Here is a 26696-nt window from a genome sequence, read left to right on the forward strand (position 1 = left end):
GTACGAAATTGTCTGAATTAGTGCTTACTTTGTGGAAAGCTATTGAACTGCTTATTTCTTTTAATTTTTCTACTTTAGACTGACTCCGTTTTGATAATTTCTAATTTCTCTGAGAGTATGTCCACTTAAACTAAATTTTAAATTTACTGGCATCAAGTTCATGACAGTCTTCGTATACTCTCAGCAGAACATATAGTTACATCCTTTTTTTTTTTTTTCCATTCCTAATGGTGTTTGTCATTTTCTTGATTAATCTTGCCAGAGCTGTGTCCATTTTCTTATTTTTCCAAGTAGTAATTTTTTTGTTTGAACTTTGTTTTGTATGTTTTGTATTTCATTAATATATATTCTTACCTAATTATAGCCTCTTGCTTTCTTTGTGTTCTGTCATTCATTTTTAAGTTATCAGGTAGCTATTTTGTTCATTAATTCTAAACCTTCCTTCTCTCCTAAGGTAGGATTTTAAGCCGTGAGAGCTGTCATGGTAACTTTTGACAGTCTTTCCTTTATATATATCTTGAAGTTACGTTGTTAGATACATTTACATCTAGAGTTGTTCTTAACACTGATGAATTATACCCTTTATTTTTATATAACAACTTTTTTTTTTTTAAGTGATATCTTTACCAGATTTGATATCTCTGCCTGGTATAAATTTTTCTGTCCTTTGACTTTAACCTTTTTTTTTGGTCCTGATTTGATAATCTGTGTCTTAAAATTAGAAATTTAGTCTGTTTACATTTACTGTTACCACTGATGTTGGGGCATATTTCTGCCATTGTGTCATGAGCTCCCTTGTGTTTTTTTCTTAAATCTCTTTTTGCCTTTAGAAATTTTTTTCTCTGGCAGCCCGGGTGGCTCAGCGGTTTAGCGCTGCCTTCAGCCCAGGGCGTGATCCTAGGGCCCCGGGCTCCCTGCATGGATGGAGCCTGCTTCTCCCTCTGCCTGTGTCTCTGTTTCTCTCATGAATAAATTAATAGAATCTTTATAATAAAATAAAATTTTTTTTCTCATTGCATTATCCTTTCTACCCCATATGTATTCACATACATGCACTTGTTTGGGAGTTACATACTCAATGTACTTTAAAGTCTAAAGGAAATTAAAAGTTCACATTTTTTTCTGAAAAATATAAAGAACTTGGAATGCTTTAATTCTGGTCACTTTCTCCTAACTTACATAATATTTATTGGCTAGTATTTTGTATTCTACTCTTTCTTTCTATACAGTATACATTGTTATTTATTCAAATTTCTCTAAAATCTTCGTTAACCATTTTTTCTTATTTCTGTGGTCTTTCTGTCTGACGTGCATCCTATAGAAGTTCCTTTAGGTGAGGATCTTTTTATGGTAAAGGCACATTTAATGTTTTTCAGCTTCTGTTGCTGTTGAGAAGTCCTATGTCATGCTTTTGTTCTCATGTCTTTTATATGTTATTGCTTTTTAAATTTGATTATTTTGAAAGTCTTTTTCTTTGGTGTAAACTGCAACTTTCCTATATGTATTTCTGCATACTAGGTATGTATTTCTGTGTACTTATCCTTTTTTTTTTTTAAAGATTTTATTGATTTATATATTTGAGAGAGAGAGAGGGCGAGAGAGCACAAGCAGGGGGAGTGGAAGAGGGAGAAGCCAACTCCTCACTGAGCAGGGAGCCTGATGTGGGGCTCTCAAGCCCAGGACCCTGGGATCATGACCTGAGCCAACAACAGATACTTAACGTTCTCACTATATATTATTTTTTTCCTCTGTCTCCTCATTCATGATGCTATATATATATATATATTTCCCCCCCACACTGAGAGTTGTTCGTTTTCCATGTTTTATATTTTGGAACTATTTGAAGACTCTCTGGATTGAAGATGCATTCCAGCATAGAGTTTGCTTTTTCCTCAGCTGCTGAGAATACAGCGTAGGACCAAAGTAACTTAAATTCTTTGCTCTAAAAAATAAAATTCTTTGCTCTAGGTTTTTTAGACCACTTTGGTAGCATGAATTCAGACTGCAAACTTGTGTGAGGGCTGACATACATAGTCTTCTGTTTTTCATCCCCACTATTTAACACCAAAGTAGAGGTTGGCATGCTTTCTTGCTGTTCCCTTCTGCGTGTATATTTTTTAGTTCACAGCTATACTGTCTAGCTTTTGTTCTGGGTGTCTTGTTAGATGTCCCATCTTCAACCGAATGTAGTCTTGTTCTCTCATGCCCCTAGCAGCAGTGGAAATAGATACTCAAATCTCAGGGGAAAGGTTAGCTTTGATGTTCTCACTTACTCTGTAGACATTCGGCTTTCCTTTTGTTTTTGCCCTCTTCACATTTTTTTGTGAGCTTAGCAATGTATTTGAAAAGATTTTTTTTTTTAAGGATATCTAGTCTGCTGTGCAGTGTTAAAATAAAGTTTTTTCATTTATTCCAGAAGTATTTATTTTTTTAAAGATTTTATTTATTCATTTTAAAGATGGAGCAGGAGGAGGAGCAGAGGGAGAGGGATAAGCAGATATTCCGCTCTGAGCTCAGAGCCTGACACGGGGCTTGATTCCACAACCCTGAGATCATGACCTGAGCTGAAATCATCAAGAGTCAGATGCTCAACTGACTGAGCCATGCAGGTGCCCCCAAAGAAATATTTATTGTACGCTTTTTATATGGCAGCAAATGAGAATGATTCTGCTTATTACTAAAACAGAAAATTACTAACACAAAGTTCAGTGAATATAATGCTGTATGGTAAATACCATGATGGAGGAAATACTGTATGCTGCAGGAGAAGTTTGGAGGGATATTGAACTGAGTCTTGAGTGGTTGAGAAAGTTTTCCATGAGGAAATGTTATCTAATTAGGGACCTAAAAGAAAATTAGGTATTGGTGATGAATGGTGGAGAAGGTAAAACTGCAAATAATTTTGTGTGCTTAGACTAGTGAGTAGAGGACCTGGTGGGGATATTATCAGTTTTGAGAACATAAGGGATGACTATCAGGCAGTAAGTAAAGTCAGATCAAGTTTTTGTTGAGGAGTTTGGACGTTGTTTTGTAGGCAGTGGGAATCTATTAGAGTATTTTAAGTAGAGGAAGTACTTGATCCTATTTAAAATTTTACCGGAAAACACATAGGAGAGGAAGTACTGAGAGCAGTACTAGAAATGAGGGTCAGTCTAGACTAGGTTAATGGCAGTGCTTTTGTGAGTAGATGAACTGGAGATTTAGGAGCTGAATAATTAGGACTTGGTGATTTAATTTGGGAAAAAGAGGAGAGTCAAGTAAAGCATGGTGGCTGGTTACTGGTTTGGATGATTGTATAGATGATTCACTGATTTCTAAAATTGAGAATACCAAAGCGAGAATGTATTTTAATGAGAAGATGGTGATTTACTTTTGGACATCTGAACTGTAGGTGCCTCTGTGACTTCTTAACATGATTGGTAGGCTGTTGGGTTACTACTTTTCGGCTGTGAGACATCATCATCTCTTGGCTGGATTACTGCAGTAGCCTTCTCCTGGGCTCCATGCTTCCACACTCTTTTTCATGCTCATTATGTTTCAGCCAAAACAGTCTCTTTTTGGTTCTTAGAAAATACAAACCTTGTTTTCATTATAGGGCCTTTGCTCTTGCTTTCTCTTTCTAAGGTGCCCTTCTACACATGGCTGATGCCTTCTGCTCATTTACATCTTAGTTGAAATATCAACTCTGAACAAAGTCATTCTTTAATCACTTCATCTAAAGTAGTCACCCACTTAGTCGGTTAAGCATCTGCCTTTGTCTCCAGTCATGTTTCCAGGACTATGGGATCGAGCCCTGTGTTGGTCCAGCTCCCTGCTGAGGAGGGAGCCTGCTTCTCCCTCTCCCTCTGCCCCTCCTCCCACTTACGCATGCGTGTTCTCGCTCTCTCAAATAAGTAAAACCTTTTAAAAAAAATAGCCACCCAGTCTTTAATATTAGCCTAATTTTAATTCTCTAAGTAGCTGTTAATGCTGATTGTTATCTTCAATATTTATTTCCCATCTCCCACTTGTTTCCAAAGCCCCATGAGAGCAGGAACCTCAGTGCCTAGAGCAGTGGTTTGAATATAGTCTCAAGGTTTAATAAATATTTGTAAATGAGTGAATGAAGAGTTCTAACTTGAGGAGAGATTTGGGAGTTATTACCTATACCCACTAGAAAACTGAAGTGTGTTGGAGACCGTACAGGAAGGGAGTTCAGAGTGAAGAGAATAAGATCCTCTAGTACAGTAATTTCCAATGAATAAGGGACAGATGGGAGGGGAGAAGCCTGGAAAGGTAGGAGAAAAACCAAGGAGAAGATGGTGTCAGAAGAAGAGAGTGTTTGAGGAATAATAAACAATTCAAGAATATCTTTTCTTTACGTGGATGTCTTTCAAAGGGGAATATTTTATAGGTTCCTCAAGAAACCTGTGCTTGTATTTACAATGCCTGTTTTTCATCCTTTTCCCTAAATCCCATCTTCCTTTTGGTCTTACTGTGCAATTTGTTCTCTTTTCCTTATGATGATGGAGAACTGCAGGGAGAAATAATGATTGAGTATGATATTAGAAAATGAAGAGGACAGCCCGGGTGGCTCAGCGGTTTAGTGCCGCTTTCGGCCTGGGGCGTGATCCTGGAGTCCTGGGATTGAGTCCCACGTCAGGCTCCCTGCATGAAGCCTGCTTCTCTATTTGCCTCTGTCTCTGCTTCTCTCTCTCATTCTCTGTGTCTCTCATGAATAATTAAATAAAATCTTAAAAAAAAAAGAAAATGAAGGGATGTAGAGCGTAATGAGCCCCTCAGTTCCAGAAATAAACATATTTATTGGAACACAGAAATGGGAAAAGAAACAAGTGATAAAATAATATAATTAGACGTAAAATGTTATAATACTCTTTTGAGGTGAACACAGACTCAGGCAAAAATACTTAATGTTGGTTCTGCTATACAAAATGCCTGAAATTAAAATTTATGACCAGGTTTCTTATTTCTCTGCTGACTGAAATCAAAATTTTTTTTTTCTTAGATTAGAAATTCATTGTTTATTGATGGTTTTATTTTGGGCTCAATTTTTCAGAATTTGCTTAGGCCAAATTAGAACTTGTTAGCCATTAGATAGACAGCAACTAATTGCCTGATTGAAAGATAATTTGTATATTTAAGGATTTGAGATTGACTTTTGAATAATTCAAATCACATGGAAAAGTCAGGAACAGCTCATTAAGAGGCAGAGACTTGCTAAGGAATCCTTAAGTTTTTAAGGAGCATTCAGATGTTTTAAATTTTAGTAAAATTAGTTTTAATTTTGCTAATGACAGCAGATGTGTGGCAAACAGCCAGGGGTTGAGCTTTAAACAAGTGTCTAGAGATATTCATGGATAGAATGTCTTATTGAAATCACAAAGATTCTACTCCAGTGGTACAGTTTAAGTTTATACAGATGTTGGTGTGCAAAATAAGTATTCGTACACATGTTTGAACCATTTACTAGCATTCTTGTTTCTGATTCTTAGCACTATATTATTAGCATCATCTCGATAGTTTGTAGTTAGAAAAACATCCAGAAATATCTGCCTTAGAGCAACTTATTTCATGTGATTTGGTTGAATTACTTTGATCGTTGTGGAAAAGAGGATTGTCTCTGAAACTTCTGACATTAGGTTTTAGTTGTTCAGATAAAAGCTGGTTTGGAGCCTGGAAAGAGGAGTAGGAATTTCAACCTGGCAGTTAGAGATCTGGTTCAAGATAGAAGGATCAGATTGAGTTTTGAGCACTAGAGCATGAGGAGGAGAGTGAAAGTACACAAAGGATCATATTGCAATATATAAATTTTAAATCAACACATTGTACACCTTAAACTTATATATGTCAATTTTATCAATAAAAAATAAAAATAGATGAAAAATTCTGATTAAGAAAGTCAACAAAATCAAATGTGTATTAACTCTAGATACTAATAAAATAACAGCTCGAATTGCTTTAAAATAGGTTTGATATCCTCAAAAACATAAATGAAGTACTCATATTTTGGAATACAAACTGGCAGAGTAAAACCAGAACAAACAAATTTGGAAAAGAGCTACTTAGAAATCTTAGAAAGTGTACTAAAATAAAAATTTAATAGATTAGGGGCACTTGGTTGACACAGTCGGTTAAGTATCTGATTGTTGGTTTTGTCTTAGGTCAATAATCTTAGGGTCCTGGAATTGAGCCCTGTGTTGGGCTCTGCTCTCTAAAATAAATAAATTTGGGATCCCTGGGTGGCGCAGCGGTTTGGCGCCTGCCTTTGGCCCGGGGCGCGATCCTGGAGACCTGGGATCGAATCCCACATTGGGCTCCCGGTGCATGGAGCCTGCTTCTCCCTCTGCCTGTGTCTCTGTGCCTCTCTCTCTCTCTGTGACTATCATAAAAAAAAAAAAAAAAAAAAAAAAATTAAAAAAAAAATTAAAAAAAATAAAATAAAATAAAAAAAATAAAATAAATAAATTTTTTTAAAAGAGCTTAATAGATTAAATACTTATCAACTAGACCTTCGATGTGCATAAAAAAGCAAAAAGATTTTTAAAAAAAATTGAAAAGGCATTTAAGAGACATGAAACTAGCCTACATTTAATAGACCATTTCAGAGAGAATAGAGAAATGATGGAGAAGTATAGAGAGATAATAAGAATTCTTCAGATTTTGACAAAAACAATCTTCAGATCAGAAACACACTTTGAATACTAAGCAGGATAAGTAAAAAATTCATATTTAAAAACAAAAACAAACATCCCAACTTAAAAGCTTCCGAAAAGAAAAATAAAAATGGGGATCCCTGGGTGGCGCAGCGGTTTGGCGCCTGCCTTTGGCCCAGGGCGCGATCCTGGAGACCCGGGATCGATTCCCACATCGGGCTCCCGGTGCATGGAGCCTGCTTCTCTCTGCCTGTGTCTCTGCCTCTCTTTCTCTCTCTGTGACTATCATAAATAAATAAAAACTTAAAAAAAATATTAAAAAAAAAAAAAAAGAAAAAGAAAAATGCCATCATCCAGTTGTTGCTCTTTTGAAGTAGAGTTTTTATCTGCCACAATATGCAGGAGTGATTTGGAGTCACCTCCATGAAAGGGTGAAAGGAAAAAATGAATGTTAATGTAGAATTTTACACGGGTCTAAATAACCAGGCTAGAGTGAAAGCAAAAATACTTCATGTCTAAAAAAGGACTGTCATTACTATTAACCCACCCACATTAAAAAAAGAAAAAGTATGTATTTGTGTAAGATGCACGGTAAACGCAGAGGGGAAGAAAGCATTGGAGGGGCACCTGGGTGGCTCAGTTGCGTAAGCCTTTGCCTTGGGCTCAAGTCATGCTCTCACGCTCATGGTGATATGGGAGCACCTGGGCCTCGGTTCTTGTCTCACGGAATGGAAGAATGAATCTCGCTGAGGACAGAGGGCCAGCAGAGCCATGCAGCCAGAGCTCTCAAAAGGGACAGGCAGGGGTCCCCACAGGGTCCCAACTTGGTAAATCTCCTGTTAATATCAGGGGGGGGATTTGTAAATATCATGTCTATATTTAGAACAAACACATATTTCTTTGTGAATATCCTGAGCACAAACAAGGTGTTCCCTGCTCTCTGGTTAGTCTCTGCTTCCTAATACTCCTCTACATCTGGGGTTGCTTAGCAGCCATTAGAGGGGCGACTCCCTGACATCTTGGAGCTGGGGAGCTAGGCTTATTGTTGTTTTTACTGTCTTACCTCTGTTTTCTTGGGATGGGTAGGAGCCTGACTCTGTGGCTCATCTTTCCCTGACTAGCCCCGTCCGTCTGCCCCTAACTGTTCCTACATCATTGGGATGGAGTTTGCATTGGGCTTCCTGCTCAGCGGGGAGTCTGCTTCTCCCTCTCCCTCTGCTGCTCCCCCTGCTTGTTTGTACTTCTCTCAAATAAATTAATTAAATCTTTTCTTTTTCTTTCTTTCTTTTTTTTTTTAAAGGAAAACACTGGGATGTAAAAGAGACCATAAAGAGCAAGAAATGGATAAAATGTGTTGGTAAAATTATTGATAAAAACAAGAACAACCTCTTAAGTTAATGCTAAAATCTTAGTCAAGAGTAATAAGATCGAAGAACTTTTCAGTGATTAAAGATTTTTTTTCTTGTTTAGAGGAAAGTTGAGATACTGAATAACTTTATAAATGGTTAGGAAGATTTATAGGAAAGTGTGTATGTTAAAATTTTAAGTGGAATCATTAAAACGAAAGAAATATAATCTTATAAATTTCAGACCATCATAGGAGAAGGGGCAGGAAGAAGATGTAGAGAACTTTATCAATCTAACAGATGGCAAGAAAGACAAAATAAAAATAAAAGCAAAAAAAAAAAAGATGGTAAACTGAAAACCGTAAAATGGCGGAAGTCCAAATGTACCACTGCTCAAGTAGTCGGATTTCATGGTGCTGCGTATCATTTAACTACACGGATATTCTAAATATGTAGAAACAGGTTTTATTTTATTACATATTTTCAGAGATGTATTCTGGATCCTCTACTGTCTCAGCTGCTCAAGTTCTTTGCTCTCTTGATTATTCTCGTGATCTACTTACTACACCAGCATGATCTCCCTCTTCATCTTTCTCCTCTCTGTAAAGGACAAGTAGCCCTCCCTTGATCTCATTCTCCTTGTGGCTCCTGATGAAAGTCCAAAGATTGCTTCCATTTTCTCATTTCTCATTTTCACCTCAATCTATTGCTTCTATCCCCTTCTTCCTGGTGATGCTGCTGTTGTCAGAAGGTTACCACTAATCTCCATATTGCTAATCCAGTTTTTACTTCTGTCCTCCCTCCGCCTCACCCCGCCCCGTGAAAAATGCACAAATGTCTACTCATATAGCAAATATTGTTTTAGAGACAATATAGGAAATTGGTTAAGAGCATAGACTAATCAGAATGACTTTGGTTTCAATCCTGACTGTGCCTCTGTTTAAAATCCTAGCTGTGTGGCTTTGTGGGAAGTTACAAACTTTTCTGTGCCTCAGTTTCCTCACCTGAAAGATGAAGATAATAGTAGTACTTACCTTAGCAGTTTTGTTAGGATTAAATGAAATAATGCACATAAAACTTACAGCATGTGGCACATATTTAATACTTAGTAAATGTTAGCTGTTATTAATAAACTTAATGTATTTTACTATTGAGGGTATAAATACAAGGGAAATTTTTTAAGGATGATTTTTATTATGAAATATTTGCTATATATGAAAGTTTGTATATGATATATAAGTTAGAAAATGAACAACTGGGAATTTAGCACGCAACCTGAGAACTTATATTCTTGATCACCTTCTCCTCATATTCCCCTTCACCCTATGTATCCAAAGTGACTGTCCTGATCAGTCACTCAGCCTCTGCTGCCCATCTGCCAGAGCTCTGGTGCCACCTCAGCCTGGTGGTCCTCCGCAGGAGGGAGAGAGCCAGCAGGTGGCCAGCTGATGAGGGCCGCCCATGGCCTTGTAAGCTCACTCTTGGGCAGGAGTAGGGACGGCCACATGTCCCAGTGCGCTGGGCTGGAGGCCAGAGACTGACCCCATGCCTGGAGCTGCGACGTACATGTAGTTGCAGAGCTGCCACCGGTCCCTGACCCTGGTGAGCAGCTGCCCTCTGGGGCCTTGAAGCTGGGTCCAATCCCCGGCCCTGTGCATGCATGGTGGCCACCCTCGAAGCATTGCGGCCTGTCCTGCCTCCAATGCCCCCAGCTTAGGGCAGCCTGGGCTGGAGGGGACTGTGTTTCACCTCTTTCAAACCACGTCAGTGAGGATTATGAGCTGGAAGCTGTTGGAAAGGCCCGTGGTTCCTTCAGCTGCTATTCTCTCTTAAAATCCATGTGGCAAGCCCTGCAGCAGGTATAGGAAAGACAGCAAATTTCTGTTTATCGAGAACATTCCACTGCTGCACCGAAGGCACACATCTTTGGTGGGACTTGGAATTCTGGAGAACTCCCTTTGTGAAAAACTGGGTTTAATTCATTTAAATTCCATCTGTCAGTTTTCCACTTTGTTATGTTTCGGGGCGCATCAAGAAACCATGAACAACTTTAGTAATGGCAGAGTTTGCCATTTCCTCAGTGAAGGCTTTATTGCCAAGGACATTCTGAACCAAAAAATTTACAAAGTTTTGTCTTATGATAAGGATGCTTTCTATGTCATAGACCTGGGAGACATTCTAAAGAAACATCTGAGATGGTTAAAAGCTCTTCCTTGGGTCACTCCCTTTTATGCAGTCAAATGCAATGATAGCAGAATCATAGTGAAGACCTAGCTGCCATTGGGATAAGATTTGACTGTGCCAGCAAGACTGAAATACAACAGGTGCAGAGTCTTAAGGGTGCCTCCAGAAAGGATTATCTGTGCAAATCTTTGTAAACAAGTATCTCAGATTAAGTACGATACAAAGAACAGGGTCCAGGTGACGACTTTGGATAGTGAAGTTGAATTGGTAAAAGTTGTCGGGCACATCCAAAAGGCAAAGTTGATTTTGCGAATTGCCACTGATGATTCCAAAGCAGTCTGTCTCAGTGTTAAATTTGGTGCCACACTCAAAACCAGCAGGATTCTTTTGGAACAGATGAGAGAGGTAAACTTTTTTTTTTTTAAAGATTGTATTTATTTGAGGGAGAGCACAAGGGAGAAGGAAAAGCAGACTCCCTTCTGAGCAAGGAGCCCAACTCGGGGCTTGATCCTAGGACCCTGGGATGATGACCTGACCAAAGGCAGGCGCCTCTGAGTCCGGCAGATACTATGTTGTATCAGCTTTCATGCTCGCAGTTAATACCATTGCCAAAAAGCTTGATTAAAGGAATAGAGAGGCTCTGATGATGAAGATTAAGTTGAGTGAACAAACCTTTATGTACTACGTGAATGTTGGAGTGTATGGATCGTTTAGTTGCATCCTCGATAATTATGCACATGTGAAGCCCCTTCTGCAGAAGGGACCCAAACCAGATGCAAGGTACTATTCATTCAACTAGCCTATTAGGACCAATACGTGATGGCCTTGATCACATTGTTGAGAGCTGTGATTTGTCTGAGATGCATGTGGGCAATTGGATGCTCTTTGAAAACGTGGGTGCTTAGACTGTTGCTGCTGCTTCTACTTTGGATGGGTTCTGAGGCCAGCTAGGTACTATATGATGTTGGGGCCAACATGGCAACTGGTACAGCAAATCCAGAAAAACGACTTCCTGCCCAGAGTAGAGGAATAGGAAGATGTCAGCTCTCTGCCTGTGTCCTGTGCTTGGGAGAGTGGGATGAAGCATCCCCTGTTGCCTGTGCTTCAGCTAGGATTAATAGGATTAACGTGTAGTTGTTACTCCTCTAGCTGTTAACTTCAAGTTTAGCTTGGATTGTGGGATCTGGGGGGACCATTTAACTTAATTGCCGTTAGTTTTGAAATGTCTTTGTAGGTGGTGGTGGCATAATATGCAACAATACGGAAGGCTAGGAGATGGAGTCACTTACCTGTGTTCCTGTGGAAACTATTTGAATATTTGTTTTTATGGGATTTTTATACACTTCTCACACATGCCACTAAAGAGTGCTCCTCAACTGCTGAGCAAGTGTTTGTAGCTTATACATCATCAGAATGGGTCAAAAGCTTAGTATAGTGACCTGTTTTAAAAATAAAGTATGTTGGGGTGCCTGGCTACCTCAGTCAGTTGGGTGTCCTACACTTGGTTTGGGCTCAAGTCATGATCTCAGGTCCTGGAGACCCTGTGTTGGACTCTGTGCTCAGCATGGAGTTGTCTTAGGATTTGTTTCCTCTTCTTCTCCCTCTGCCCCCTGCCCCCATACATCTTTTTAAAAAAAAAAAAAAGTATTTTGAGGGGGGCCTGGCTGGCTGGCTTGGTGGAACATGCAACTCTTGATCTCAGAGTTGTAAGTTCAAGCCCCATGTTGGACGACGTAGAGATTACTTGGAAAGAAAATCTGTATTGGGGCACCTGAGTGGCTCAGTGGTTGTGTTTGCCTTTGGCTCAGGGTGTGATCCTGGGTCCTTCATTAGGCTTCCCACGGGGAGCCTCCTTCTCCCTCTGCCTGTGTCTCTGCCTCTCTCTGTGTCTCTCATGGATAAATAAAATCTCTAAAAAAAATAAAATATATATTTTTAGAAAGTATCTTGAAATAAAAGCAAGAAAAACCATAGTGACTTCTGAATTTTGTGTTTATTTCTAAAAATAGGAATAGATTTAGACATTTGTATGTATGTCATTGTTTAGCTTGTTTGTGTACTTTATTGTGTGATAACTTGATATGTGTATGCTTTTGTGATTTACTTTTTTCATTAAATTTTGCTAAGATTTATCCTAATGGTATATGTATCTAGTTCATTAATTTTCGTGGAAATAATTAGAATATGTACTTTTGAGGGTTGTGTGAATTAAATCAGTTGATAAATGTAAAGTGCTTAGAATAGTGGTTGTCACATAGTGAAGGCTCAGAGAAAGATAGTCATTATTGTATTTATTATTCACTAGTGTATGAAATGTATGCACAGTCACATGGTCTACCTGTTCTCCTGCTTATGGACATTTGAGTGGTTTCCGATTGAAGCAACAGTACACATTGCTGCTCTGAAATATTCATGTTCTTTTCTCCTTATGCTCTTGTGCAAGTTTTTATTAAGGTAAATGTATCGACCTAGAAGTGGAATTTGCTAGGTCATAAGTTAGGCTTGTGCTAACTGTATCAGAGAATGCCATCTTGTTGAGCAAGGTAACTGCCTGTTTGCATTTCTACCAGCAGTGTAGGAGTTCCATTGCTCCGTATCCTTGCCAACATTAGATATATTTTTTCATTTTTTTCTGATTGGATGGTTGTAAAATGACTTCTTGTGGTTTCATTTGGGGTGTGTCCATATGAGGCAGCCATTTCTTCATATGTTTATCTCTTATTTGTATTTCCTTTGCTCCTTGTTCTTCTGCTCTGTTTTTCTGATGAGTTGTCTTGTTGATCTGGAGGAGTTCTTACATAGTGGTACTTTTGTTGATCCTGTTTGTTAGAAATATCTTCTCCCAGTTTGAAGTTTTTCTTTTCTTTTTTTTTTTAAAGGGATCTTTTGTTGGACAGAAGTCTTGAATTTTAATTTAGTAGAACATATCCATTTTTTCTTGCTTAAGAAATCTGTCTCAGCACCTAACTCTAGGAAATGAACAAGGGGTAGTGGAAGGGGAGGAGGGCGGGGGGTGGGGGTGACTGGGTGACAGGCACTGAGGGGGGCACTTGGCGGGATGAGCACTCGGTGTTATGCTGTATGTTGGCAAATTGAACTCCAATAAAAAAATAAAAAAAAAGAAAACTGTCTCGGGGTGCCTGGGGGACTCAGTGGTTGGGGGCTCAGCTGTTGAGTGTCTCAGGCTGGGACCCTGGGGACCCGGGATCAAATCCCGCATTGGGCTCCCCGCAGGGAGCCTGCTTCTCCCTCTGCCTGTGTCTCTCATGAATAAATACATAAAATCCTTAAAAAGAAAAATCTGTCTCTATCATGAAAATATTCTCTCTTGTTCCCTCTTAGGCATGTAAACGTCATATCATGTAAGTCCTTAATCTACCTTAGATTGGCTGTGTGTGGTGTGAGGTATTTTTAATTCTTAATTTTTATCTATACAGTTGTCTCAGTAGGCACTTTATTTGAGAGAGAGCACAAGCAGGGGAAGGAACAGAGGGCGAGGGACAAGCAGACTCCTTGCTGAGCAGAGAGCTGGACATGGGTCTCTGTCTCAGGATCCTAAGATCATGACCTGAGCCAAAGTCCGATGCTTAACCAACTGAGCCACCCAGACGCCCCTCTAGAATAGTTTTGAGTTAAAGGATTTATAGTGTGTGTCCTTGTTTTGTTTCTTATTTTAAAGAAACGCATTTAAAATGTTCACCATTGAGTATGTTTGTTAGAGTTTGTTTTATTTTCTAAGAAAATTCCGTTTTATCCTAGTTTTCAAAAAAAGGTTTGAAACTTGCATGGGTATTCAATTTTAGTGAATGTTTTTTCTTTATAGCTCCTGAAATGATTCTATAGCTTTTGTCCTTCAGTCTGTTAATGAGGAGCATTAATAGTTTTACTAATGTTTGACTACTTTTGCATTCCTAGGATAAATCCAACTTGACCTATCATATATTATCTTTTTAATACATTGCCAGATTGCTAGCTAATATTGTTTATAGGTTTGTATGAAAGCATCTACTCATTGTAACTTTTTGAATAAACTTTATAGCAGAAAATATAGGCGCTGAACTGAAAGCTCCACTTATTAAGCAAGAGCCTCTCCAAGTAAGAGGTAAATATATTTCATTCTAATTTTTACTATAATGGTTTTTTGAATTAAATATACAAAATGAGTTTACATAGAGCTCTGTATAATTATATTATTCTGGGTGTACAGTCCATTTTTACTTTGCTTTATATATACCGACCATAAAAATTTATTCTCCTGTTTATAAGCTAATTTTCTACTGAAAGTCACTTTGCATTTTGTTTACAAATTTTGTGGTAATTGTTTTTTCAAAACCCCAAAGAAAATAAGAACAAATAAAAGTCATCAGCTGCTTTATCATTTTTGGAAAAGTAATGTGATTAAAGAAAAAGAGACCAATGCCTTTCAGTTATGGCATGTTCAAGTCCAGACAGAGTTTGGACATTCTTGTCCAACTTTTTTTTCTAGGAATAACTGAGTGATGAAGGAATTCTTGTTTACAGCTCTGCTCTTTATAATGAGCTATGGCTCGTGTCTCCAGAGCAGCGTGTTGTACGTGTGACTCTGTCACTAGAAGCACCGTGGCTTTGGCGTCAGGCAGAGGTGGACTCTGTGGCTCCAGCATGTCCTCGCTGTATGGCCTTGGGCATTTCCCTGAGCCATAGTTTTCTCCCCTGTAAGATTGAGCTAACAGAGGAATTTCTTTTCTAGAATAACCTTGAAGATGATCCATAGTATATACGGTTACAGTTCAGAATAATGAACATGATAGCAGTCACCATTGTCACTAATCGGGGCCAGGACAGGGCAGTAGGGATTTCTGTAGACTTTGAAGGAATCTTTAAAGAGTAATTTTAAAAAACCCACTCATCTTTTAAAAGAAAGAAGTAATTCTTTGCTCCAGAGAAGCTCATCTGGATTTAGAATTTTAGGATTATTATATTAAAGGAAGCTTAGAAACTTGAAACAGAAGGCTGAACTTCCTTGGATGTATTTTTTTCAAATACAGTTTTGATTTTTATACTGACTTTTATGTTTATAATGTTCTTGTTATGATTTGTGAATTTGATTTTAATAGTTAATATGTTACCTTAAGAGTCTTATTTACCAACTGTGGTGATGGATAATTTTAGTCTTAGTTTATTCTTTCCACTTGAAATTACAACGGACAACTCGTATATTAATATCTGAGAATAGAGTATGAAGTAAAGGGTGACAATTTGAAATAGAACACATGATTTTCTGTTGTTTTGCCCTTGCTCTTCAGATATTTGCTTTATCTTATCATCTATGTCATACCACCAAGAGTCTCACTTTACAATGATTATAAACATAGATCTATATTGAGTGTGATTATTAATTCACAGACTATAATTGTTGCCAAATTGGTATTTTGTTATTGATATCTGTATTTTTTGTTTGTTTGTTTTTGTTTTTGTTTTAGGAACAATTTGATACTTGGTAACAGGGAAGTAATTTAATAGAAGGCCGTATTTTACCTGTAATCTGTAATAAACTTCCTGTAATTTTTAACTGATAAAAATATTCTTTATGTTTACTTTAGCTTTCTTATGGACTATGTGAAGTAGTCCAGCAGCTTTTAGGCTTTTTTGACTGCAACTCACATAAGAAATATTAATGATCTACTATATAAAGAGATTATTGTATGTAACCGAAACAGAAGTCTTCACAAAAAGTACTTACTCATTGTATGGGGTACTCTTTGACCACTTTCTATTTTCATTTTTTATCAAATGCTGGTTTCACCCTGTAGTTTGAAAAACATTGAACAAGCATATAATTTTTTATTGAAACTTCATTTTCATTTAGACCCTAAGACAATTTATTATTATTTTTTAGACCCTAGACAATTTAAATTGTACTAGTACAATGTAAACAGATCAGGAATACCTATGCAGGATATCCATTAGACAGAAGATTAACATTTTGGCATCGGTTACAGATGACTATGGAGATACGATCTAGATGTCTACAAATGGAATTTTGTCATGTTCTGGTCTTGGGAGACTTTCTTCTGATACCATTCAGTGCATCAGGAAAAACAATTTTTTTGTGAAATTCATTAGTGAAATTCATTAGCTCACTTAAGCGTCAGCATATATGTTCATCTTCTAATGTGTTTTCCAGTGTGCAAATTTATTATGTTTCTGTATATTCTTTAATTTAGTCAAAGCAGTCCTTAAGAAGAGGGAATATGGACCAAAGTACACTCAGAATAATTTCATCACTGGAGTCAGAGCAATAAATGAGTTCTGCCTTAAATCCAGGTATAGCATTTTTTTTTAAATTTCTAATGTGGTAGCTCTATCTAATCTAACCATTAATTTCTTTTTATGTGTTACTTGCTACCTCCACATGGAAACTTTCCAAGGACTCCTTCCTAAATTGAAGAACTATTCAGTTTAAAAATGTTAAAATTTTTAGCTTTCTAAACGGAATTCTGCCTCAGTGTGAACAATCCCAGCCTTTTGTGGTATCTTAAACTCAAAACATGTTCTTCAAAACCTCTGTATCGTACAAGAACTTTAGTAGGAGTTTTATTATCATGTTAATATGTAGCAGAGTTATCAATGAGATATTTGTGTATTTGTATGTTTACCTTTTTAAAGTTTTGGGTTTATTTGGCTAGCAGAGTTGAGTAATTTAGTTATTTATGTTCACAGCCCAACTGTGGTTTCTGTTGAGCATAAGTTATCTTTATTTTCTAATATCTTTTTGTTATTAAATTTCTTGTAATCATAGAGATTTGTTGAGATATTTGTCACAGATTTAAAAATTTCACCCTCCTTTGTGTGTTCACCTACGAAAGCCGTATTACATGGAAGATTTCTTGGCAACTTAGACATCAGATTTAGCCTTTTTTCCCCCCTTCTTCCTCCTGGTCACATCTTCTATGGTATATTATCAAGAAATAAGAGTTCTTATAATCAGTTTTATAAGTTATGTAACTATTAAAACAACAACCAGTTGTAACATTGATATAAAAAATGCTTGTTTCACATGAAGTGCTTCATTTAGTTCTCACAAAAATTTTGTGAATTAAGTAGATTAGATATTGCTGTCTCCACATTGTAGGCCTCCACCCTGTAGGCCATAGTAAAGATGTCAGTGATGACCGAGCTCATTTCCTGAATATGTACCTTTGATACCTTGCTGCCCAAACTTTTTATAAATATGTGATAGTGGTTGATTTATGTATTTTAAAGATTTTATTTTTAAGTAATCTCCATAATTTTAGTATTACCACTTAGTATTAACCTGGATATAAACAAGTAGGATTATAAATTCTAAATTTTATTTTGTTTATTTATTTGAGAGAGAGAGAGAGAGAGAGACAGAGAGAGATCATGAGCAGGAGGGAAAAGGTAGAGAGAGCAGCAGACTCCACACTGAGTAGGGATCCCAGTGCAGGACTTGATCCCAGGACCCTGGGACCATGACTCAAACTGAAAGCAGATGCTTAATTACCTGGGACACCCAGGTACCCTAAATTTAAATTCTTAAATAGAGGATGATACTCTGATGTTTTTTCCACTTTCCTTTTTTTTTCCCATATGTCAGATGTGGCAGTGGGGTGTCCATAGCAGATAAAATATAAACACCAGTGAAGGAGTTGAATCTCTGCATATTATGTTAAGGCATCTATAGTTAGTATCAAGAATAATTGTTAATTTTTCACTGTCTCTACACCGATTTTTGTGTACAAAATGCCATCTTAATTTTTCAAGGCTTTAAGTTGATCTTTGTAGCCTTTAAAGATCAGGATCTAGGTAGTGGCTTTTATCTGCCCCTAGTAATCTTTCTAATAACAAAAAGTATATGAATTGTATCTGAATAAATTTAGCATGTTTCTTTCTTCAGTGATCTAGAACAACTTCGCAAAATCAGACGACGAAGTCCTCATGAAGATACCGAGTCCTTTACTGTATACTTGAGATCAGATGTGGAGGCAAAGTAAGAACATATTTCTTTTAAACCAAATACACAAGCCAAATTTTGGATTAATAAAAACCCATTTTAGATAGACTCAAAGGTTTTTAAATGTTACACTTTAAAAGAAGAGTATGTACTAGTTAACTAAAAGTACGTGGTAATTTATATGACAATTTACTGTTGAATTTACTTACTGTTCAGATTTAATTCAGAAAAATTTCTTAAGTGCTTTACATTTTTCCTAAAGGACCTTATGTTTTGTTGTAAGATTCTCATATAGTTATAGTTCATCTCAATTTAAATATCATTACAATAAAGTCATTAAAATTGTTCATTATTGATGGCCGTGTGTGTGTGTGTGTGTGTGCGCGCGCACAGATCTTTGGAAGTTTGGGGAAGTCCTGAAGCTCTTGCCAGAGAGAAAAAACTGCGTAAGGAAGCAGAAATAGAATACAGAGAAAGTAAGTATATTCACTTTATTTATTTATTTATTTATTTTTAAGATTTTATTTATTTATTCACGAGAGAGAGAGGCAGGCAGAGACATACGCAGAGGGAGAAGCAGGCTTCATGCAGGGAGCCCAATGTGGGACTCGATCCGAGGACCATGAGATCACCCCCTTAGCTGAAGGCAGATGCTCAACCGCTGAGCCATCCAGGTGTCCCAAGTATATTCACTTTAAAATGGAGTTAATTGAAATGTAACTTGTAGGTAAAACTTGGGCCTTTAATAATTGCACTTCCTGGTAGTTGCATGCCTCTTGGCTTTGACTGTTTTGGTCCTAGTAAATACCAATTTCCACTTTGGGATTCAGTTTCTTTTTAAACAGTATCTGCTTTTTGTTTTTTTCCATTAAAGATGATGAGAAGAACCAAAGCTAGTTGGTGATTTGAAGATTATATGTCCTAAAAGTGGTAGTGCTTTCTTACAGGAAAGTCTGTTAATTTAGTTTCCCCATTTCTACCTTACTTTTCTTTCTTTTTTTTTTTTTTTTTTTTAAGATTTATTTATTTATTCCAGAGAGAGAGTCACATGAGTGGGGGAGTGGCAGAGGGAAGGGGAGAGCGAGAGAAGTAAACTCCCCGCTGGGCATAGAACCTGATGCCAGGCTGGATCTCATAACTCATAAGATCATGGTCTGAACTAAAACCAAAAGTTGGATGCTTAACTGACAGAGCCACTCAGGCACCCCTCCCCCCCACCATTTCTACTTTAATTCATTCATTGAGCAGTTAGTTATCAAACATTTATGGTGAACCAGATACTGTGCTTGATGCCTGAGATTTAGGTGCAAATAAGACTCTCAGGGCATTAAACAGTCCAATAATTGAGTGACAGAGCCATCTTTATAGAATTAATTATTCAGGATTATGTGAAATATATTTAGATAATTCTTTGATTTATATATATATGTGTGTATTCATGACAAAAGTGATGCACACTTGTGATTTAAAAAAGAATACAAAAATATAAAGAACAAAAGGTCTCCTTTTAATACCTCTACTTACCATGTCATTTTACTTTCCATAGATGACTGTTGGTGGCAGTTGGTATATATCTATCCAGAATATTTCTGATGAATTTTCAAATCTATATACATACATGTTTTCACTTAAATGTAAATTGGGTGACACAATACATATTGTTTTGCATCTTGTTTTTTATATTTACCAGTGTAACCATAAACATCTTTCTTTGTCTACATATAGAAATCTGCCTCTCTCATTCCTTTTAACAGCTGCATAATATTCCATTGCATGGAACTCATTAGTGAATGTCCTATTTCTTAAATATATAATAATATAATACTCTTATTGCAAATATATGGGATAAAATGTTAATAGTATTTCAGAGTCAAAGGACATGGGCATTTTAAGATTTGATAGAATAATCTCTGAAGGAATGTGGTACCAGTTCACATTTACACTTACGGTGTGTGAAGGTAACTATTTTCTCATACCCTTGAAAATGCTGGATATTACCATCATTTTAACTTTCTTGTGTTTTTGATGGGCAACAGATGGTACCTTTAATTTTGAGTTTCTGTGATGACTACTGAGGTTGGTTATCTTTTAATATCTTTTCTTAATTCTTCTGTGATAATTTTTATAGACTCCTATTAAATCGTGTGCCTTATAATTGATTTTCATGAGTTTTTGGTGGATCTTAATTTTGTATGTTCTGAACATTTTTTTTGAGTTACCTACTTTTCATTTATTTTTAAAATATTATTTATTTTTGTTTCAAGTTTTTACTTAAATTCTAGTTAGTTAACATATAGTGTAATATTGGTTTCAGGAGTAGAATTTAATGACTTACCACTTACATTTGACACCCAGAGTTCATCCCAACAATTGCCCTCCTTAATACCCATCACCCATTTAGCCCATCCTTTGTCCACGTCTCTTCCATCAACTCTTAATTTGTTCTCTGTAGTTAAGAGTCTCTTACAGTTTGCTTCCTTTTCTTTTTGTTTTTGTATTCCTTTCCCCTATGTTCATCTTTTTTTTTTTTTTTTAGATTTTATTTATTTATTCATGAGAGAGAGAGAGTGAGAGAGAAAGGCAGAGACACAGGCAGAGACAGAAGCACGCTCCATGCAAGGAGCCAGACGTGAGACTCGATCCCAGGTCTCCAGGATCACACCCTGGGCTGAAGGCAGTGCTAAACCACTGAGCCACCCGGGCTGCCCACCCGGGCTGCCCTGTTCATCTGTTTTGTTTCTTAAATTCCACTTTGAGTGAAATCATACTTCTTTTTCTCTGACTTATTTTGTTTAGCATAATACTCTCTAGCTCTCTCTACGTTGTTGCAGATGGCAGGATTTCATTCTTTTTGATGGTTGAATAATATTCCATTGTATATATACACCACTTTCTCTTCATTCATTCATCAGTCAGTGGACATTTGGGGTCGTTCCATAATTCGGCTATTGTTAATAGTGATGCTGTAAACTTCGGGGTGCATGTGCCTCTTCAAATCAGTATTTTTGTATCCTTTGGGTGAATACCTAGAAGTGTAACTGCTGAGCCATAGGGTAGCTCTATTTTTAACTTTCTGAGGAACCTCTACACTGTTTTTACAGAGTGGCTGCACCAGTTTGCATTCCTACCTACAGTACAAGAGGGTTTCCCTCTCTCTGTATCCTTACCATCTTTTGTTTCCTGGATTGTTAGTTTTAGCCGTCCTGACAGCATGAGGTAGTATCTCGTGGTGGTTTTGATTTGTATTTGCCTGATGATGAGTGATGTGGAGCATCTTTTCATGTGTCTGTTGGCCATCGCGATGTCTTCTTTGAAAAGTCTGTTCATGCTTTCTGCCCACTTTTTAACTGGATTGTTTTTGTGGGGTATTGAGTTTGATAAATTCTTTATAGATTTGGGGTACTAACCCTTTATTAGATTCGTCATTTGCAAATATCTTCTCCCATTCCATAGGCTGACTCTTAGTTTTGTTGAAGAAGACCCAGTAGTTCACTTTTGCTTTCGTTTCCCTTGCCTCTGGAGATGTGTCTAGTAAGAAGTTGCTGTGGTTGAGGTCAAAGAAGTTGCTGCCTGTGTTCTTCTCTAGGATTTTGATGGTTTCCTTTTGTTTTTTTTTTCATTTGTCTTTATTGAAGTTTGATTTACCAACATATAGTATAACACCCCGTTACCCCATCCCCCACCCACCCCCACTTCCACAACCCTTTGTTTGTTTCCCAGAGTTAGGAGCCTCTCTTGGTTGTCTCCCTCTCTAATTTTTCCCACTCAGTTCCCCTCCTTCCCTTATAATCCCTCTCACTGTTTCTTATTTTCCCCATATGAGTGAAACCATATGATGTTTGTCCTTCTCTGATTCACTCAGCATAATACCCTCCAGTTCCAGTCACGTCAAAGCAAATGGTGGGTATTCGTCCTTTCTGATGGCTAATACTCCATCGTGTATATAGACCACATCTTTATCCATAATCTGTTGAAGGACATCGAGGCTCCTTCCACAGTTTGGCTATTATAGACACTGCTGCTGTGAACTTTGGGGTGCAGGTGTCCTGGCAGATTTTGCTGGTTTCCTGCCTCACATTTAGGTCTTTTCATCCATTTTGAATTTATTTTTGTGCATGGTGTAAGAAAATGCTCCAGTTTCATTCTGCATGTTGCTGTCCAGGTTTCGCAAGATCGTTTGTTGAAGAGAGTGTCTTGTTTCCATTGATATTCTTTCCTGCTCTGTCAAAGATAAGTTGACCATATTGTGGGCCCATTTCTGGGTTCTCTATATTCTGTTCCTTTGATCTATGTGTTTATTTTTGTGCGAGTACCAACCACACTGTCTTCATGACTACAGCTTTCTAATATAGTCTGGAATCATGATTACTCTAGCTTTGCTTTTGTTTTTTCAAGATTGCTTTGGCTATTCTGGGTCTTTTGTGGGTCCATATAAATTTTAGGATTATTTGTTCTAGCATTGTGAAAAATGTTGGTATATTTTGATAGGGATTGCATTAAATCTGTAGATTGATTTGGGTAGTGTAGACATTTTAATGATGATTATTCTTCCAACCCATGAGCATGGAATGTTTTTCCATTTCTCTGGGTCCTCTTCAGTTTCTTTCGTAAGTATTCTGTAGTTTCCAGAGTGCAGATCTTTACCTCTTGGTTATAGGTTTGTTCCTAGGTATCTTACTGTTTTTGGTGCAATTGTAAATGGACTTGATTCCTAGATTTCTCTTTCTTCTGCTTCATTTTTGGTATATAGAAATGCAACAGATTTCTATACGTTGATTTTGTATACTGTGACTTTGCTGAGTCTCCATTCTAGCAATATTTTGGTGAAGTCTTTTGGTATTCAATGTAGAGTATCATGTTATCTGTGAAATTGTGAAATTTTTGCTTCTTCCTTGCCAATTTGGGTGCCTTTTATATCATTTTTTCCTAGTGAGAGAGAGAGTAGGGCGGGGGGGGGGTTTGAGAGAGAGAGAGAGAGAGAGAGAATTCAATCTTAAGCAGGCTCCACAACCAGCATAGAGCCTGATGCGGGGCTCAGTATCACAACCCTGGGGTCATGACCAGAGCCAAAATCAAGAGTTGGATGCTTAACTGTCTGAGCCACTCAGGCACTTCAGGATGCCTTTTATTTTTTTGTTGTCTGATTGCTGAGGTTAGAACTTCCGGTACTTTGCTTAACAGTGATGAGAGTGGACATCCATGTCTTGTTCCTGACCCTTAGCAGGAAAGTGCTCAGTTTTTCCCCAATGAGGATAATATTAGCTGTGGGTCTGTCTTTTTTTTTTTTTTTTTTTTAAAGATTTTATTTATTTATTCATAGAGACAGAGAGAGAGAGAGAGGCAGAGACACAGGCAGAGGGAGGAGCAGGCACCATACAGAGAGCCTGATGTGGGACTCGATCCACGGTCTCCAGGATCACGCCCTGGGCTACAGGTGGCGCTAAACCGCTGCGCCACCAGGGCTGCCCAGCTGTGGGTCTTTCATACATGACTTTTATGATGTTGAGATATGTTCCCTCCATCCCTACTTTGTTGTGGGTTTTTGTTCTTAATATTTTTCTATGTTCCTTCTTCACATTTTGTTTCATTTCCCATCAGTGGGAGATTTCAAACATAGATGTACAGAGGATAGTATAACAACTCCTCAAGAATCCATCACTCAGCTTTACAATTATCAATACATGGCCAACTGTGTTTTATCTTTATCTCCCTTACTGACCCTCACTCTTTTTTTTTTTTTTTTTTTTTTTAATTTATGATAGTCACACAGAGATAGAGAGAGAGGCAGAGACAGGCAGAAGGAGAAGCAGGCTCCATGCACCGGGAGCCCGACGTGGGATTCGATCCCGGGTCTCCAGGATCGCGCCCTGGGCCAAAGGCAGGCGCCAAACCGCTGCGCCACCCAGGGATCTCCCCTCACTCTTTTAAATTGCTTTGAAACCAGTCCCAGTATTCTATCATTCATCTATAAATATTTCAGTATATGTTTCTAAAAAAACAGGTGTTTTAGTTAGTTCCTATGATAGTGATAGTTAACTGTTTTAGAACATTCACTAACTCCTGCCTGCAGTTATCTGTCAGCCAGTCCTCATATCCTCTCAGCTGCACCTTGGTTGAAGATCTAGGGTGATTTTGGATAGTTTGAATTCAGGTAAAGAAAATCAGTGACCTTCTGCTGATTGGTTATTCCTTGTCTTGACAAAATAACATTTTGTCTCTTTCTGACTAATCTAGCCAGGAGGAATAAGAAATATATTTGAGGTTCTCATAGGCCTACAATATATAATATTAAGTTATCAGCATGTTGAGCAAGTATAGTTTTTTGCAGAATATAATCCCTTTAAATCATTAGTTTAGCATTTTGAAAAGTAATAAGGAGAATTAGTGAATCCTAGTATCTATGGGGTTTTGGCTTCTCAGAAGAAGCAAACAGTTATGGATTATATTTACAGATATGTTGAAGAGAGCTGCAATTAAATCCACAGAAGTGAAATAATTTCGGTAAAAGAAATATATATTGGGGTCAGGGAGCTTTGGAATTTTGGTATCACTATTCAGTTAAAGGCTTCCATTGGGTTCTTTTAGGTAATAGAGATGCTAATACAGGATATGATCAAATGTTGTTCCAATAGGGCAGATTGCATTGGGGAATTAGATGCTTGCACTGCACTTATATTTCTGATTACTTTGGGGATCTGATAATGTGGCAGGATTAAAATTGAGGTAGAGGTGTTAGTATCTGAGAACAATGTCCACGTTTTTCTTTGACAGTCACCCTTTATTTAGGAGAATCTGAATTCTTTAATTGTATTTCTAAATTCTGTACAGGACCAAAGCTTAAAGGTGATAGTATTAACCTTCCCTTGATGAGTTGGTGAAATTTCTAGATGGAAATTGAGAGACAATTAAGATCAGTAATATAAGAGGAAAAGAAGCAGAGAGTTTCTGGAGAGCATGGGAGTTCAGAATCATTTAGTATCAAGACTGGGAGCAGTGGGATAGGAAGGAGATCCAGGAGAAGGGAAAGGATGGAGGAGACATGCTAAGAAGGAAAGAACAAAGTAAGCAAAGTAGAGGTGCTCAGATTGTCCCATTTTTGGCCAATAGAAGCACCTCAAGTTGGTTGCACCTCAATATACCTAATATTGTAGCATCCTTGCTGTTAGGTACAGTAACGTGCTTCGGGTTTATTTTGTACATGTCCTGCCTCAGGCTGAGCATTACTCATCTCTGAAAGGAACTCCATTTCTTTTTAGTGGGAATTAAAATTGAAACACTGTACTCAGGGCATTAGGGGCACTCATTTTTTGTTTGTTTTGTTTTTTGGGGGGAGAGAGGTATGGAAGGGCAAAAGGAGAGGAAGATTAAGAATCCCAAGCAGGCCTTCATGTCTAGTGTGGAGCCTGATGCAGGGCTCAGTCTCATGACTCCAGGATCCTGACCTGAGCCAAAATTAAGAGTTGGAAGCCCAGTCGACTGAGCCACCCAGGCACCTCAGAGGTACTCATTTTTAAAAGGCTGATGTATTTTTAAGGTCTTTCCAATGGACAGAAATAGGAAATACTTTTCCTTAAGAGAGAAGATACATAGGTTATTCTGAAAAACTTAATGTTTTTTTTTTGTTGTTGTTGTTGTGTTTTGTATCTCTTTTCTTACACTGAAAATCTTAATCCAGTAATATAATAAATTACATTTTTGTTTTATTCTTATGTGTATGTATGCACACATAAAGAAAGGATACAGTGTGGTTTCAAAATAGTAATACCAATATAGCCATCAGGATGATTTAAGATTTCTTGACTTTTCTTTTTGTTAGTATATATTCCACTAGGGATGTATAGTTATGTGTCTGTGTTTTAAATTCACTTGAAATTTGTCTGGATAAACCATCAAATAGATGTAAAATTAGGTTCTTTTGGTTCATTTTGCTTTTGAGTTTTAGAAATAATTTTGATTTTTATTTGGTAATTTTATAAAACATTTACGTGATTCCAAAGTCAAATCTACCAGACAAAACCTTCAGAGAAATTTAGTTTCCATCCTTATCCTTTCTACCCTATTCCTCCCTCCCGGGTGGGTAACCATTTGAAAAATTAGTTTTGGAGTTAATTTTTTCCATTAAAAAACATATTATGGGGATCCCTGGGTGGCGCAGCGGTTTGGCGCCTGCCTTTGGCCCAGGGCGCGATCCTGGAGACCCGGGATCGAATCCCACGTCGGGCTCCCGGTGCATGGAGCCTGCTTCTCCCTCTGCCTGTGTCTCTGCCGCTCTCTCTCTCTCTCTCTCTCTCTCTCTCTCTCTCCATGTGTGACTATCATAAATTTAAAAAAAAAAAAAAAACCCATATGAAATAGGTATTATTCCCCCTTCTGCCCCCTTTCATTAATAAGGTATACTTTCTGTCCTTGCTTTTTTTATTTGACATTGAGTCCCGAGGACCATTCTTTGGCAGTAAATGGAGACATTTCTTCATTCCTTTTATAATACTCCATTTTTGGGGATACATCATAGTTTACTCAGTCATTCCCCTATAGGTTGTTTCCTCTTTTACCTTT

The 26696-nt window shown here is 37.6% G+C and overlaps 1 protein-coding gene and 1 pseudogene across 4 annotated transcripts in view; both read left to right on the forward strand.

Annotated features, from left to right (window-relative positions):
• SLC30A9 (solute carrier family 30 member 9) overlaps positions 1–26696 on the forward strand; it is a 79929-nt gene that overhangs the window by 10364 nt on the left and 42869 nt on the right. For 2 of the 4 annotated variants that reach the window (XM_025450724.3, XM_049092863.1), the window contains exons 3-6: positions 14223–14285; positions 16390–16489; positions 18084–18176; positions 18534–18616. The exons of 1 other annotated variant lie outside the window; for it this stretch is intronic. In XM_025450724.3, coding sequence (XP_025306509.1) covers positions 14223–14285; positions 16390–16489; positions 18084–18176; positions 18534–18616 — 339 coding nt within the window. The remainder of the gene's footprint in view (positions 1–14222; positions 14286–16389; positions 16490–18083; positions 18177–18533; positions 18617–26696) is intronic. One more of the 4 variants, XM_049092862.1, reaches the window with a different exon arrangement.
• On the forward strand, positions 1143–12148 carry LOC112662221 (ornithine decarboxylase-like; annotated as a pseudogene).

The sequence above is a fragment of the Canis lupus genome, chromosome 13 (assembly GCF_003254725.2).
Source record: "Canis lupus dingo isolate Sandy chromosome 13, ASM325472v2, whole genome shotgun sequence".
NCBI classification, from domain to species: Eukaryota; Metazoa; Chordata; class Mammalia; order Carnivora; family Canidae; genus Canis; species Canis lupus.